At 40.1% G+C, this 15346-nt stretch overlaps 1 protein-coding gene across 7 annotated transcripts in view; it reads left to right on the forward strand.

Moving 5' to 3' along the window:
- LOC117816393 (ras-related protein Rap-1A-like) overlaps positions 1-12781 on the forward strand; it is a 31329-nt gene extending 18548 nt beyond the window's left edge. For 4 of the 7 annotated variants that reach the window (XM_034688631.1, XM_034688640.1, XM_034688650.1 and 1 more), the window contains exons 6-8: positions 2711-2854; positions 3178-3304; positions 11751-12781. In XM_034688631.1, coding sequence (XP_034544522.1) covers positions 2711-2854; positions 3178-3267 — 234 coding nt within the window. In that variant the 3' untranslated portion in view covers positions 3268-3304; positions 11751-12781. Of the gene's footprint in view, positions 1-2710; positions 2855-3177; positions 3313-4032; positions 4169-11750 lie in introns of those variants that run through there. The other 3 variants (XM_034688662.1, XM_034688679.1, XM_034688670.1) reach the window with 3 other exon arrangements.
- Positions 12782-15346: the final 2565 nt, after the last annotated feature.

The following is a 15346-nucleotide window of genomic DNA, read 5'->3' on the forward strand; positions in this document are numbered from 1 at the left end:
ACATTTTTCTTTCCCTTGCATACCTCCCATCCTGCCATCGTTCCCCCTCTATCTCTCTCTCCCTCTCCCCATCCTTTTTATCCCAGCATGGCTCAAAGTTTGTGTTGGGAGGGCATACCACCGGTTCTCCCAGGACCCCATGGGAGAAATGTCGTTCAGCAGTCCAGAGCGAGGGCTTGTTTGGATATCAAACATCAAGCAGCAACCTCCATGGGGTTAATCTAAACATCGCAGCTTCCTGTCGTCTGCCCCTCAGCCCAGAGAAAGAGAAAGAGAGAGAGAGAGAGAGAGAGAGAGAGAGAAAGAGAAAAGGAAAAAGGAGCCAGGAATATTCACTCTAGGCCTTCAAACATTGAACTACTTCTGGGGCGATTTCTGACAGCCATGCTGCTGTCAAAAAACAACCTTTGAACAGAAGTTGTGTGGGTGGGAGAGGCTAGTTTGAAGCAAGTTAGTGCATGTCAGGGTTCTTGCATATTGCTTACAAATACCCAGTTTTGCCAGATCCACAAGACATGTCTTGGGGCTGTTTTCTGGACAAGAAGGATGCAGGGAAAGCAGGATTTCCCATGCATTGATTTATTACTTTGCAGGCCCACCACAAATAGATTTCTCCTTTCAGATATATTATTAAAGCCTGTTGTGCTGCCTGCACAATGTTCCACTACTTGATTATGTATCCTGCTTACTAAGCTAAACCAAAAACACAAATACCCTGTAAACCTCTCCAAAGCTGTGAAAAACACATAATACCTCTTCAAACCTGAACCTTTCTCTGTTGTCGATACTTTTGAAATGTGGGTGGTATAGTAAAGCTAAGCTGAGATGTGAAATTATACTGCGCGCTGAGTGAAGGCAAGCACCCACAAACAGACACACACAAACAAACAGTCTCACACTATCATGTAATTCCAGAGAGCAGCCGGAGCGTGGAATCCAGCTGAAATGTTCGAAAACATTCAGGAAGGAAAGAGATGTTATCCCAGCTGGGCGGGGCTGCCATTACTTCCTCCGGGTCCAGCGTGCTCCCTAGATAGCCGGTCAGGAAACAGCAGGCAGGATGAGACGCATCCTGACACCCTGGCTGCCCCGTCTTTGCCCACTGTGACAGTTAGAGCAGAAGTTTTTGCCCAGAATATTCTTTCTTCCTCTGAGGGTTTTTGTGTTTTTTGACCTTGGCAGCTGAAACGTCTAACTAGGGGCACGAAAAGCAGAAGTGTTGGCTATTCGGGAGATTCCGAACTCATCTGCACTTCTTGTCAGTGTTTGTCCTCTCTGCGGTTTTCTTTTAAGTTCTGGTTAAAAAAGGATTTCCTTTTCCAAAAAGTAAAACCAAAAACTGCCTTCGTTGCTAGTTTGTATTGATTCTTAAACCTCCTCTGTCACTGTTGTGTAACCAAAATGACTTTTCCTTCTTTCCCATTGGGATGGATTAATTTCATTGATTGTCTTTGCAACAATCGAATCCAGCCTCCAAAATAACAACTAATAGACTATTAGCTGTTATTCATTATCTGTCCACTCTGGTATATGCACATGAGTTAAGCGTTTTATTGAAAATATTGCCCTTCTCTTACGCTCTCTACCTCCCTGTTCAAATGTCCACCCTTGGTGCTGAACCACATTAGACTGTAATGTCACCAGTGAGTCCAGTAAGAATGAGTCTACAGGCTTACACTTGTTGTTTTATTTTAAACAGAAAACAGCAAACTAAACAAATAAATACATTCCTCAGACATTTATTTTTAATTTTACGATTGGACTTTGACCATCCATTAAATTCACAGAAAATCAATGGCAACAAGATGCTTTCAAGGCTTTGTTCATTCAAGTACAGCTGCTAATGCTGTCTGTGGGTTAAAATCTATATATACTAAACATTTTGAATCCAAACCAAGTATTAGAGTTTTAGCATCATCTAAACGTCAGTATTCTTTGAATCACTACTCTTATTTTAATATACATCTTTAAATGCACATTGAAAAGATTAATGCAAACATGCAAAATTACATCATAGATCATATAGAGCAAATATATTCTTTTAAATTATAATCCCTAATTTGTATGATTCTGAGCAAGTTAACAGGAGTGCTCTTTCTTTCTTTTTTGCTCTCCTTCTTACCCTCTTTCTTTTTTCCCTCCTGTCCTCCTTTCTTTCTCTCCTACTCTCCTTTCTTTCTTTATTTTGTGCTTTCTTCCTTGCAGTCTTTATTTCCTGCTCCTTCTGTTGTCCTTTCTTTCTTCCTTTCCTGCTTTCTCTTTCTTCCTTGCTTTCTTTATTTCTTGATTTTTTTCTTGCTCTCCCTCTTACCTTCTCTCTTTTTTTTCTCTTCTTCTCTACTCCTTTCTTTCTATCCTTCTCTCCTTCCTTCCTTCCTTCCTTCCTTCCTGACTCACTGTATTTTCTCCTCATTATTACTTCAGGCTCACTTATGTACCACTTTCTCACCACTTAAAATAAATGTTGCACATGTTTTATTGGAATTTAATTTCTCATTCCCTAGAATACATTGTATTCCCTCCCCTGTGTTAACAAGTTCTGTATTAATTGATGCATTTATTTAAATTCCTACAACTTTAACATTATTCAACTTCATTATTTTCCCCGAAGGAAATCTGAACCGCAGCAGACATCAAGACACAAATACCGACTGCTAGATGCTATAAGAGTAGCACTCCTCCTGCTCACTCTCTTTCTCTTCTTCCTCAGGTGCCAATGATCCTGGTGGGGAACAAGTGCGACTTGGAGGATGAGCGTGTTGTGGGGAAGGAGCAGGGCCAGAACTTGGCCAGACAGTGGAACCACTGTGCCTTTTTAGAGTCCTCTGCAAAGTCAAAGATCAACGTCCTCGATGTGAGTATGCTCAGACACAAACCACCATATTATGAATTTCTGCTCCTAAGTAGCGACACAGTATTATATTTCTATGCTGATACAGTTACCTCACCAGAGTTTTGTTTTGGGTAAACAGGAGATTCTAAGATGCTGGTAGTAAAACTCAGTGGATTCAACTTACCTTTGAAATGCTTCATTCACATTCATTCACATTCACAGCATTCATTCACATTCATTCACATTCACTCACAATCATTCACATTCACAGCTGCATGAACGAATCAATAGCTCCACCTCTGACAAAGATAAATCTTTGTTTTTCTCTGTTGTGTCTTCCTCAGATCTTCTATGACCTGGTCAGACAGATAAATAGGAAAACGCCAGTGGAAAAGAAGAAGGCAAAAAAGAAATCCAACTGTGTCCTGCTTTAAAGACCCCCCTCCAGCCCCTGCAGCAGCTCTGAGCCAGGTGTGTGTGTGAGTCTAACATTTCATAACACCTAGTGTTAGTCACAGAGGCCCGGTGGCTGACATATTTCTCTTGTCACTATGCATACTCTGGCCGTAAGGTTGATTAGTGTTACGCAATCGTGTTGATCTTTTTATGTCACCTTAGATAAAGCTGCTTACATTTGTCAAAGTTTGTTAAGAGTTTGTTAGCCTGCGGCGACATCGTTAGATTTATCTACATAGCTTTACAAGACCACAGTTTTGGTGTTGTCTTAAGCCCTGGAAGAAGAACTTAAGCACCGAAAGACAAAATGTCAAACCTTTGAAGGCATAATCTGGAGACAGATCCTCTCCTCCAGGTAGGTCGTGGTTCGACAGATACTATGAGAAGAAAAAGTTGTGAAAAAGATCTACTCAGTGGAACAGGGTCTGTTTATTCTGAGGGATTTGACCTCATGTTAACACAGGATCTTACCTGGATGGATCTAACTGCACCAAGTTCATGTGAAGGGTTTTTTGTTTGTGTATTGTTTCTATAGAACATGTTGGCGTTCAGAGCAGAGTGATGTGTCTGTGTCTTGGGTTAAAAATATAGTTTTATTCCGATAAGGAAGTTCTCCATGTGACAACCAGTCAGTCAAACAGTTTCTCGTCAGCTCCATGTGTGGGACTTCATGTCTTGTCACTCTATAAAAAAAAATTTAGTTGTCATCCTGAATGCCTTTTTTTTTTCTTTTTTTTTTAAAGCTGTTTACTTCCAGAACCAGTCAACGTTTCTGGACGAGTTTGCATCCCTTGAGTCAGCCTGTGACAGTGTGAAGGGCTTCCATTAGTGTTTTTTATAATCTTCATGCTGTTAAATAAATAAATGAATGAGTCAGTATATGATGGCTGGATATAGATTCATACCTCAGCAGGCTGCAGCAGCTGGTCACGTCTGAGGAAATCCTAATTGCTCATCAGGTTGTTTCCCAGAGAATTAGAATCACTTCTTCTTTTTCATTTCTGTTCGCAGCATTTTTTTTACAGTTTCAGCGGATACTAGTGATGAGGAAGTATGAAAAAAGACACGAAAACCAAGCCAATATTTACTGTCATTTCTGCTAAACAGAGGATCAAGGCTTTTAATATAAATCTCCCTTTACTGAAACTTACCATAAATTATGTAATAGTCAATTATCATGGATGATAGTTTACAGCTCGACAGTGAACATTTTGGTAGAGGCAGTTTTTTAACCTCACTTTGTAATAATTCAGTAGTCATAAAGCTTCTTTGCACAAAGAGTCTCAGAAACTTTTTGAATCGTGATATTTTCTTAGAATTTTCCCAAAAAGTTGAGACTAGATTTTTGTAAAGATAAAAGGTATTCACAAAGCATCGTAGTCCTTAAAAGAGCTCCTAAGGTGAAAAACTGTTAGGAGTAACGAGGAGGACTTTCAAGAAGCTTAAGAGTTTCTCAAGCTGAGGAGGAAATAGTGAGAATGTGAAATAGGAGGAATATACCCCAAACAATGAATGACAGTGAGTTCATAAAATGTTAAGATTAAGCATTAATTCTGTTTGTGCTCACATGGAAAAGCCAACGCAACAACACAACAACGTATTATCGTCACAATGGAAAGTGATTGCAATATATTCAGCAACTGGAAAAATGCAGCAATTTCCCTCTTGACTTTGCTCTCCCGATAACTGAGCCTTGCGTAGGGATGCACATTTTAAGTATTTTCCATGATCAATTTTTGGAAATTTAAACGATCAATTATTGATTAATCAATAAAAAAAACAACATTATTATTCTTATGTAAAAAAGATGGCCAAACATGTTTTGTCCCCCTAAATTATATTTTCTACAGCAACAAAATGCATATAACATACGGTATTGAATACAGGTACAACATGTTTAATTCACTGATTATCAACGATCAGGCTCATAAAAATATTCTCCACGGACATAGTCTTATAAAGTGAAGGCTCATAATACTAACAGAAAAGTCCCTTAGACTCACAGTGTCCAGTTTTCTGCCTACTCGTTCTTTTTGAGAAAAATAAACATGTATTCGAACAGGTGTCAGCCGGGACCGCAACCGGGCCATAATCATTCCAGGTTCATATTTAACATGGAACATCAAACTACATTCAATGCGTTTTAGGAGAGACAGAAAAACTGACATATCTGTCTCGTGTACAGAGGACTGCTGAGTGAGGGCAGATCACACATTAGTTCATTGTCATAGATGCTGTGTATTGCGTGTGTGGTGAAAATAGTGCGTATATGGTTCGCCTGCAGGTTTATTAGACCTATGTTTTAATGTTTTAATGTAAAGCACATTGAGTTGCCCTCGTGTATGAAATGCGCTATACAAATAAAGCTGCCTTGCCTTGCCTTATGTGTGGGAAACACTGATTTAACTATCAGCATGTGAAGAGGCTTCATCATGTGTTTTAAAGCATTTTGTAAGCTTGATACTTTTAAAGTGTAGCTTTCAATTTATTTAACAGAAATAATGATTACATTAAAAACAATTGAAAAACAATCTGGTCAGATTCTTTGCCCGTTATCGCTGAGATGGCATTTTTTTGTGACATATTTTTGGGCATTTTTGCCTTTATTTGATGGGACAGCTGAAGAGAGATAGGAGATATGGGGAGTAGAGAGTGGGGAAGGACATGCAGTAAATGGTAGAGGCTGGAATTGAACCTGTGACCTCTGCGACGAGGGTTATAGCCTCTGTATATTGGGTGGCGCTTAGACCGCTAGACCAACGGTGCCCCTGAGAAGGCATTTTTTAAACACTTTTAAAAACAGTTTTGTGGATCAACCAGCTTTTGAACGATGTGTCACAACCAAGCGGCAACCTCCGGTCTAAAAATATGAGTCCAATGCGGAAGTGCTAAAAACTGCAGTTCATCGAGGATCCGCTTGAGGCTGGTTCCGGAAGTACCTGAAACCAATTTTGCAATTTTGAAGATATTGAGATTACGAGTCTTCCAATGAGAGGCACAGCTGATTTCATTGACAGGTGGGAACACTGTAGCTTTTGGCTAGAAGGCTCAAAGCCCGTCTCTTTACGTCACAATCGCTCGACAGCAGCAATATGGCTCCCGCCGACGATTGGCCTCAAAACAGCACTTCAGAAACAGATGGGTGACGTCATGGATACTACGTCCATATTTTATACAGTCTATGGTCACAAATAGCAATGAGATAAACCATGCCTCTTCCCTAAGATAAGTGTCTGCCCCCTCCTTGCTCAGAAGTGCCATAAGAGTGTTAGAACATTCCTATGCTAGGACTCCCTGCTCAAAGTTTTTAATTCATAGATAAATCATGACTATTTCATGTTTATTTACTACTAACAACAACTGTAACAGCAAAGTCTCTGCAGGGAGACAGAAATCTCACAGTATACACCCCCTCTTCTAATTTTAGCATCTCATCACTTTGACATAAAACCCACCATAGGTTGGAGGTCAGTATGAGCTCCTGAGATTTAACCCCAGTCAACCCCTCCCTCACCAACTTAGAACGTCACAGTCCCAATGTTTCCAGCCCGGTATGGAAAGTTTCCCTCTGAAAGATGAGTTCAGGTTCAGTCAGTTGAGTAAATCTTGTGAGATCTTATGATGTGTTTTCAGCCTCACATGGGAGCACTAAGTCTGGCCTCAGTGTTTCCAAACATTACAGTTTTTTATTTTTCCATGAAAAGTGAAGCTTCTTGGCTGAATTACCCAAAGATTTGTCTTGCCCATATCTTTGTTTAAGTTTTAGACGAAAACCCTTAAACCCAGAGAGGGAAAAGGCCTGAAAGTGTCGCCTGAAGGTATCTTGGCTTTTGCACTCATTCAAAATGAAGCATGTAGTCATTTAAATTTTTTTCAATTTTATTTACACACATACACAAATAATTTAGGCAGAACGAGGATACTCTGTAATTATATGAGAATGTGAAGGAGGATTGCCTCAAAACCCACCAGGGGGTTGTTGATGCTGACTTGTTGTATTTTTCAGGCAGAATATCAAAAAGGAATAGTCACAGCAGTGAATGCATTATTTACACACAATATTTAAGGCAAACAAAACAAGACACATCAGCATAGTACTTGGAGCAAGGCACTCTGAAATACCTGTGTAGTGTATGAGCTTACAGAGTCATGTTCATTAGTGGAATCTGAATCCAAAAGATGCATCTTTTAGAGGCTGTACAGAGCAATCACTGAAACTATCACTCTCCAAACATTAAAACATGATATAGATTACACCTTAATGACAATCTCTAGGTTTAAGCTAGCTCATATAGGAAGTCCTGGACTGGCTAACCAACCTATAGAAGTGTTAGAAATGTAAAAAGGAAGATTGAAAGACAGGTTTGAGCCGCTCCTCTGACTTGTTTGATTTTGAGTTTTTCAAAAGGTCATAACCAAGGTTTCCTGTGTTTGCGGCTCATGCAGGATGTTCAGCACACACTGTACCTGTCTGAAGGTTAAGAAAACAGCATATGACCATCATGCATGAGCAACAGGATTCTCAAAACAAGCAGTGACACTTTGTCCTTAAACTAGAGGATTTTTGATTGAACTGTCATTTCCAAAGGTGTCGACATTGCTGAAATATCATTCAACGACACGCTAACTGTGTAGCATGTTCAGCAGTCTGTCATTTAACTAACCTTATCTTATTTTTCTATGATATAGTGAAGAAAATGTGTTGATTTCTTGCAGTTTGACATCACATCGTCATAAATGCATGATGATGCTTTAAGTTTAGAGTTAGCATTTCTTCCTTTATTGTCTCAGAATCAGTTTGTGCAGCATGACAGAAACTATTACTCACTTGTTGTTTGCATTTCTATCTATATCAGGACACTTAACATCAAATCAGATGTTTTGAAGCTTCCTGATTGGATCGTTTGATATGTGAGAAGTCTGCCTCCATGAGAGAATAAATGGCGTGGGAGATAAAACTCATTAGAACCTTTTGCATGTAGGAATAAAAGCATACAAAGTGTAGCACACTGCATATTTGTGCTGTCGTGTGAAAATGTGCTGATGTAATGTTAGCATTCTGAAGCAGCGGTGTATCATAAAATGTGTGGGCCTGGTGTCTCTTGAGGGCCTCTTTGTTGTTAAAAACTTGAAATGGGTGTAACTGAACAACCCGCACTTCACTAGAGATTTTCCACAGTTTTGTTCAGTCCCTCTGAAGTCTCTACAGTCACTGCTGACACACTTTGAGAAGTGTTGGAAAACCAGCACAGCTTACCAAGCAGCACAGATCTTACTTCTACCTCCTTCACTCACTTTTATCTGGCATTGCAGGGGAAATAAAACTGTGATATTACCGATAACACTGGATTAGTGTAACAGACAGAACCATTGTGCTGGCCCAGACACCAGGGCCGCTGAACCTCCCACTGCGTTCCTCGTCGGAATCCATCTGTGTTGGTCAGTTACTGGTCTGGTGTGTGTGTGTGAGAGAGTGGGGCCTCTGTCAGCAGGCCCCGGGCGTTGTCTACTCCCTCAAGCACCCCCACATTCACACGCTGGCCAGCCCAATGAACCAACACTAATGGGATTACAGCGCCACTGTTCCACTGCCCCCAACACACTGGATCATACACTGCAGAGAGAGAGAGAGGGGAGGGGGGGGGGGGTTACAGTGCCAGCCTCGGACAGCACAGAGAGAGGGAGTTAATGGGACAGTTCACTTTACACAACATGGCTATTTTCTGGTTTGCTGACCTACTGAGTCATTGGTTTTCACTCTCACTGTGTTCACTGGGTCAGGCAGCAGCTCAGCCCTGATACCTGTTAGGAGGGTATACTTCTTTCAATGTGCAGACTTTTATTATTCAGGTGTCCTATTTCCACATCAGTGTTTTAACTCTACGTGATGTTTAGATATGTTTTATTGAGATTTTCTTCATTCAAACTTTAAATCCAGAAGTTAACCAGGACATTAACTAGGACTGTGTTAAAGAGTTGTCTGTAACTCTGCTTTAGAAGAGGTTTAGTTTGAAGTCTAATGCAGTCATTTTGACTTGTTATAACACTAAAAGCACAGGTATAGCCAATGATACCTCAATTTCAGAAAAGTAAAATGTATCTTAAACAAGACCTCTCCTTCACTGCACTAAAATCATCTCCCTGGACCTTGAACATGTAACGTAATGAATTATAGTCCTGGGACGTAATTCTTCCGCATTAATCCATAATATCAGATTTTCCACCCTGCAGAAGTGACCCACATGGTTCATGGATATTCAAAAAACCTGCATTTTCAGAGGAGGGCGATGAGTCCAAAGGGAAATAATGAGACTTTCAGAACATTCACTAGGTAAACTGTGAACTTTGTGATTGATCTCCAAATAACTGTCCAGGATAAACATTCAGCATAAAAGCTTTCTGTAAAAAATAAGGGGAAGTCACTAAACAGAAAAAAACTGATTCAGCTGTTATTCTGAAAAGCTTAAAGGAAGTGTAACTGTACTTGATATTTTATGCCTGGGGAATTTTCTTTGCTGGTAGACGCAAATATTTTTTATAGAGGTCAGTAAACTGTCTATTTTGAGCCCTCTTTTCTCAACATTCTCCTCAGCAGTCTGATATGAAAATCAAGCCTTCACTGTGGGTGTGACATCAATAAGCCCCGCCCTCTGTAGGAACACCAAAGCAGAGCAGAGACATTGCTTGGTGCAGTAAAATTCATAGACAATGCGCATGCTGAAGAAATAAAACATGTGTACATGAGTTACATGAATCCATAAATTAAGAACTTCCTTTTGTTTTGAGCTTGAACTCAACCTGTCGCTCTAAATTGACAGCGGTGAGTCTTCTGCCATCATACAACCATCATGGTTGTTGTGAAATCCTCAGAACGGTTATCATGGGAAACTCTTTCATCCCCACCAACCATCTTATATGAGCAGCATGAGCACAGTAAAAAAAAAACACAACAATGAGACACAGCTGGTGGATTTTTTTATTTTTTTAGATAGGGGGTAGTGGAAGCTGAAGCCCACAAAAGAAGCAGACTGATATCTTCCTCTTTTACACCTGTGGTCTCTGTAAGAATCCCCAGGAGGACTTCAACGGACTGACTCGCATAGCTCAGAGGGAGGATCAGTGGACTGCATGAACCCTGGCAGCTGCTCAGATGCTAAGAACAGAATAGTAGAAAGGATCCCTTGCAGAGCTATCTTGAACTTTCTTTAGCCTGGTACACCTTTAAATCACCAGGGAGAGGAGGGAAGGTGTAAGCGGACATGGCCCCTTTATCATCGTTGGCTTCTTCCCTCCCTGCAGGCCTCAGCACCTGCTCTCAGACTCGACGGTAAAAGACAGGTGATGTGTAGAAACAGGGATCCAGCACAGAGATGAAGCAGTAAAAAAAAGTAATGTAAAGTACACTGAAAAGAAAATCTGTGTATCTTTATTTAGGAGTTAGTGTGTTTTTCTTTTGACCTGGTCTGCAGCAGTCCATAGCTTAGGTTACTAATGAGTTGAGTAAATTCATTTGTCGGCAAACAAATCTACCTGTCCCAGGAACTAGGGGTGAAGGTGGTCTGTGCTACAATTTTTAAGCTTTCTATGTCACCAGCAATGTAGACTAAATTACTACCGTGTCTGGTGGGAAGCTGCTGACAGTCTGATGTTGAGTTCACACCAGACGTGATTTAAATAACTTTATATTGTTGATTTTTTAACTCTTGCTAACAAGCAAATGAAGTAGAGCATTGAACACGTCACATATTCTTATATATTCCTATATAACATGCTCCATTCACGCAGTACGTACCAACGTATTCACTTCATTTGTTTCCCCCGACAAGGACTTTCATCTACTCGCACAACATTATCATGCATGTCCTTTTTGTGTGACCCGGACGTCTAGAATAGCACATGCTGTGTGTGACGCATTCAGGTAGTGAAGGTAATTTGACTATCTACCAAAGTGGTTCTGTGTGTTCTTTCCTATTGCATGATGAAGTGCGTGCCTCACCAAGAGTGGTTGGGGTCAAATGCTGGTAAATGGAGGTGTATGCCTCTGTATGTACTCAGTTGTCTGTGGGCTGGATAGGACAGTCAATAAGACACCAGGATTTATGCTGTTGTGAGTTTAATTATTTTCGGTCCCTTGTATTAATGTGCTGTTGCTGCACTAGTAAATAAGTATCCACTGATAGGACCTCAAGTTAAGTCTCCTGAGTCTGCTTCCTACTGACCATTAACCTGCTGGCCACACTGTCTCACACCGTATATAAGTAGGACTGATATTTTAAAAGTGATGCTTGAGTGACAACCCACATTTTCTTCCTTATGTGCTGTATACTGGCCTAAATTTGTTTTCCCCTTACACGTGTAATGCCATCAACCTGCCACTAGAGAGCACTGACTGCATGTACTGTTGTGAAAACTGTATTGAAGACATGAATCTAGAACTCATAACCGCTGTGTTGTTTTGCAGAAATGCTGTAATGAAGAACTGTTGCCCTGATTGGAACGTGCCAGCATTCCAACAGCCCCCCACCCCCACCCTCAAACCTCCATCAGCCATAAACGGTGAATCAGCTGACTGAACTGCTCCTATCAAAGACGAGGACGCGACCTACACGAAAGAGAGAGAGATGGAGAGAGTATAGAGTGAGAGAAAGACAGTAAGCGAGAGAGACAACTCTCGCCTCTGAGGACCTTCCTCTGTGTCTCAGTTTCAGTGTGAACCCTGAATGGACAGTCTCCATTTCTGCAAACAACACAAACTTATGATGATGATGATAAAAGCCTCTGAAAGTTTAGAAAACACGTGTCCACGAGCCGCCTAAATGGCCACAGAGCAGCCCCCCTGTACTTTCATTTTTTGACAGTTAAAGAAAAAGAAAAATTAACAGCGTTTAAAGAAGGAAAAACAGAGTTAGAACTTCAGTATTTTTCATCTTTTTTTTTCAATATCAATATCGTATTTGAACGACATGGAAGTTGACCTCTTTAGTTGTATGATTATAAATATTCTTCAAAAACGAGCATGAAAAAATGCATCAGTTATTAAGTGTAGATGTTTTCAAGTGAAATCAAGTGGAAAAGTGAGAAATTTTTTATAGCCATACACCTATTCTCCATGCCTGTCATGTCAGTGATGATAGATCAAGGTCTATAATATGTATTATTATTTTATTATATATATTTTTTCTTTGTTCGCCCTGTTGTTCATGGACTTCTCTTCAGCGAATATCACTCTCTGATGTGACTTAATTTTATACTCAGTCACTGGGATTTCATAGCTCCCATAATATATTCTAATGCCATTTTTGCATAATAATGCTTCAGAAAAAAAATGGGTCTTTTATAGAAGAAATATGGGGAAAAATAAGGATTGATTTCTATGTCTCTTGAAGCTGAAATATATTATACTAAACCAACTCTAATAATGCTTCTTGTGTTTTTCTGTCAATGATGTTCCAGCTTTTATGGATTATTAAAGTACATTTTAGTACATTTTCATTATATTGGTCAATGTATTTTTGTGAATTAAACTTTTATTCAAACTGATTTGACTTATTTGAGAAGAATGAAAAAAAATGTGTTTTTTAAGAGATGGAGACTAAATGGAAAAACATTAGGGATTGCATTTTGTTAGCTGTAGTTGATTAAGTATTGATTCTATACAGTGAAACCAGCCTGTTCATGAATCAATAGAAGGCATACAGAGGACCGCTTGTATTGCAGTATATGCACTGTTCAACTAGCTCATCTAAATGTATTATCCTCTCTACACATTATATTGTGCAATACTCTTAAGTGACCACTATGTGTCAGTATGTGAACATAAATTGTTCCCACACTCAATGGGAAGCAGTCAAGGTAGCTGATTTAAATCCTCAACACTATATTATATAACAGGGTTTAGTAGGACAACCAATAACGCTGAAATTAGCGCATCCTTTTATCCGTCTTTCTGCGCAGAATTTGCTCCAGATCTTTGGCGAAGGGAGGATTTTGCTGAGTTTTTCTAATGTCTTGTACTTTGAGCCCCTGAAGCCTGGATTTAATTCAGTCCCCTTACCTGAAAGACGGGATGTTTTCTAATCTGCTCTCACTGATTCCCTGTGCAAAGGAAGGAAGGACGGATATAGGAATCAGAAAAGGAGAGGGGCTGAAGGCTTAATACAACACATTAAACATGTTTTTAAGGTGAAAAGGCACAATTATGTAACTTATTAAAAATGAATGGAGATGTGTTTTCGTAATAAGCAGTAAATAATGAATAACCAGGTGTTAGTGAAACAGCTTAGCTTTTCCCAGGAGTTTGTGGCAATAAGTCATGCACAGTGCTGTGTGACTGACTGAAATGGTTGGGTTTGAATGAGCCAAACTTGAATTTCTTAATAACTTATTAGATGTTGCCATGATGATATTAAGTTGGGGTTAATGAATAGTGAGCGGGTGGTTATGCAACATGGGATACCAGCAGGGTGAGTAGGACCCTGATGCAAAGCAGGCTACAGCTGCCACGTCCGTGAAGGACAAAGCGGGGCCTCACCACCCTTACTCTGGGAACTCCATCATCATAGACCCTCCCATGCACCCTCCAGCGGCTCCCCAACAACAGTGGGTGGCCACCAAGCCTACCCCAGCCCTGCTGGGTGATACAAGCGATGAGGAGGCCATCAACCTGTCCAAGGTGAAGCGGGGCATTGGCTCAGCCAGGTACAAGGCACTGCTGGACTCGCTGAAGAAGCAGAACGGCAAGATCAAGTATTATATTGATCTTAACAGATCTTAACATTATATTAACAGGCTGCCAACTAAAGCTCTGAACAAGTTGACAAAATATTAAAGATGATGATGTTTAACCAAGTGGCAACCTCCGGTCTAAAAATATGAGTCTAATGTGGAAGTGCTAAAAACTGCAATCCATCTAGGATCCACTTAGGCCAGCTCTGGAAGTACTGGAAACCACATACACACCAATTCAAAAAAGCTGATCTTTACAGCAGAAATAAACATGTTTACAGCCTGGTATACAGATGAGTGTAGTCTGGATAGCTAATTTCTCGATCGGCACACACTGTACCGGGGGGGGGGGGGGGGGGGGGGGGTTTGTCTAACACGGCAATATCGAAGTTATTGAGATTTTGAGTCTTCCAATGAGAGGCACAGCTGACTTGAATGACACAGTTTAACATGATTACATTGCTTTAAAGGCTTGTTCAAAAAGTCTCACAAGAATTCAGAGAGATCATCATGAGATTTGCTTAAAACGTGATGTTATTAGTGGTTAAAATAGGTAATTTGTCATTTAAAAAAAAGAAGCACAACTTTGTTGCATCGCAACAATGAAGGAGGCTTCCAGAATGCCAGGTTCATGCTTGACGTCTGTCTCTTTAAGAGACAGAGATGTAGGGTTTCAAAGACACCAGTCTGAGAAATAATTGAAGTAAATCATTTTTTTCAAAGTAATTCATGTTAAGCAACTACAAAGCTATCAGAGGGACAATACAAAGCCTAATGATATGTTTAATAATATTGTTTTTAATCTGTTTGGAACACGGTTTTGTGACATCTCATGTGTGTTTATCATTATGTGTATTAGATCTAAAACTCATGATAAAACTGTATGCACAACACAAGAGAGCAACGGGGAGCAGTGGGTTGTAAAAGTGTTCAGAAGGGCAGCAGCTAAAGATATTAACCATCTTGTATTAAGGTGGTTAAGTCCTCTGGCTAACTTGAGTTATGACTTGTGATAATGTAGCATCCTGTTAAATATTGACAGGTAGCTCAGACCTGCGTGTATCTTACCAAAGTGAGTGAGTGGGCTGACAATTTTACAACCAAAATATCAAAGCTAAAAGGTAGCTAGACACTAAATTCTAAATAACTTCTCATGATGTGGAGGACAATCTATCCACTCGGGAAATCCAGAGATTTCAAAATGCTATAGGTTGGTTGTTTTTGTTGAGGAAACGGATAACAGATACGTTTTTCAGTGGTGAGAAAAGGACCCCTAAAAGCTTGATCCTAAAATCTCTCTTGGTAAGCCGACAACAATTCCCAAGTCTGCCC

The sequence above is a fragment of the Notolabrus celidotus genome, chromosome 1 (genome assembly GCF_009762535.1).
Source record: "Notolabrus celidotus isolate fNotCel1 chromosome 1, fNotCel1.pri, whole genome shotgun sequence".
NCBI classification, from domain to species: domain Eukaryota; kingdom Metazoa; phylum Chordata; class Actinopteri; order Labriformes; family Labridae; genus Notolabrus; species Notolabrus celidotus.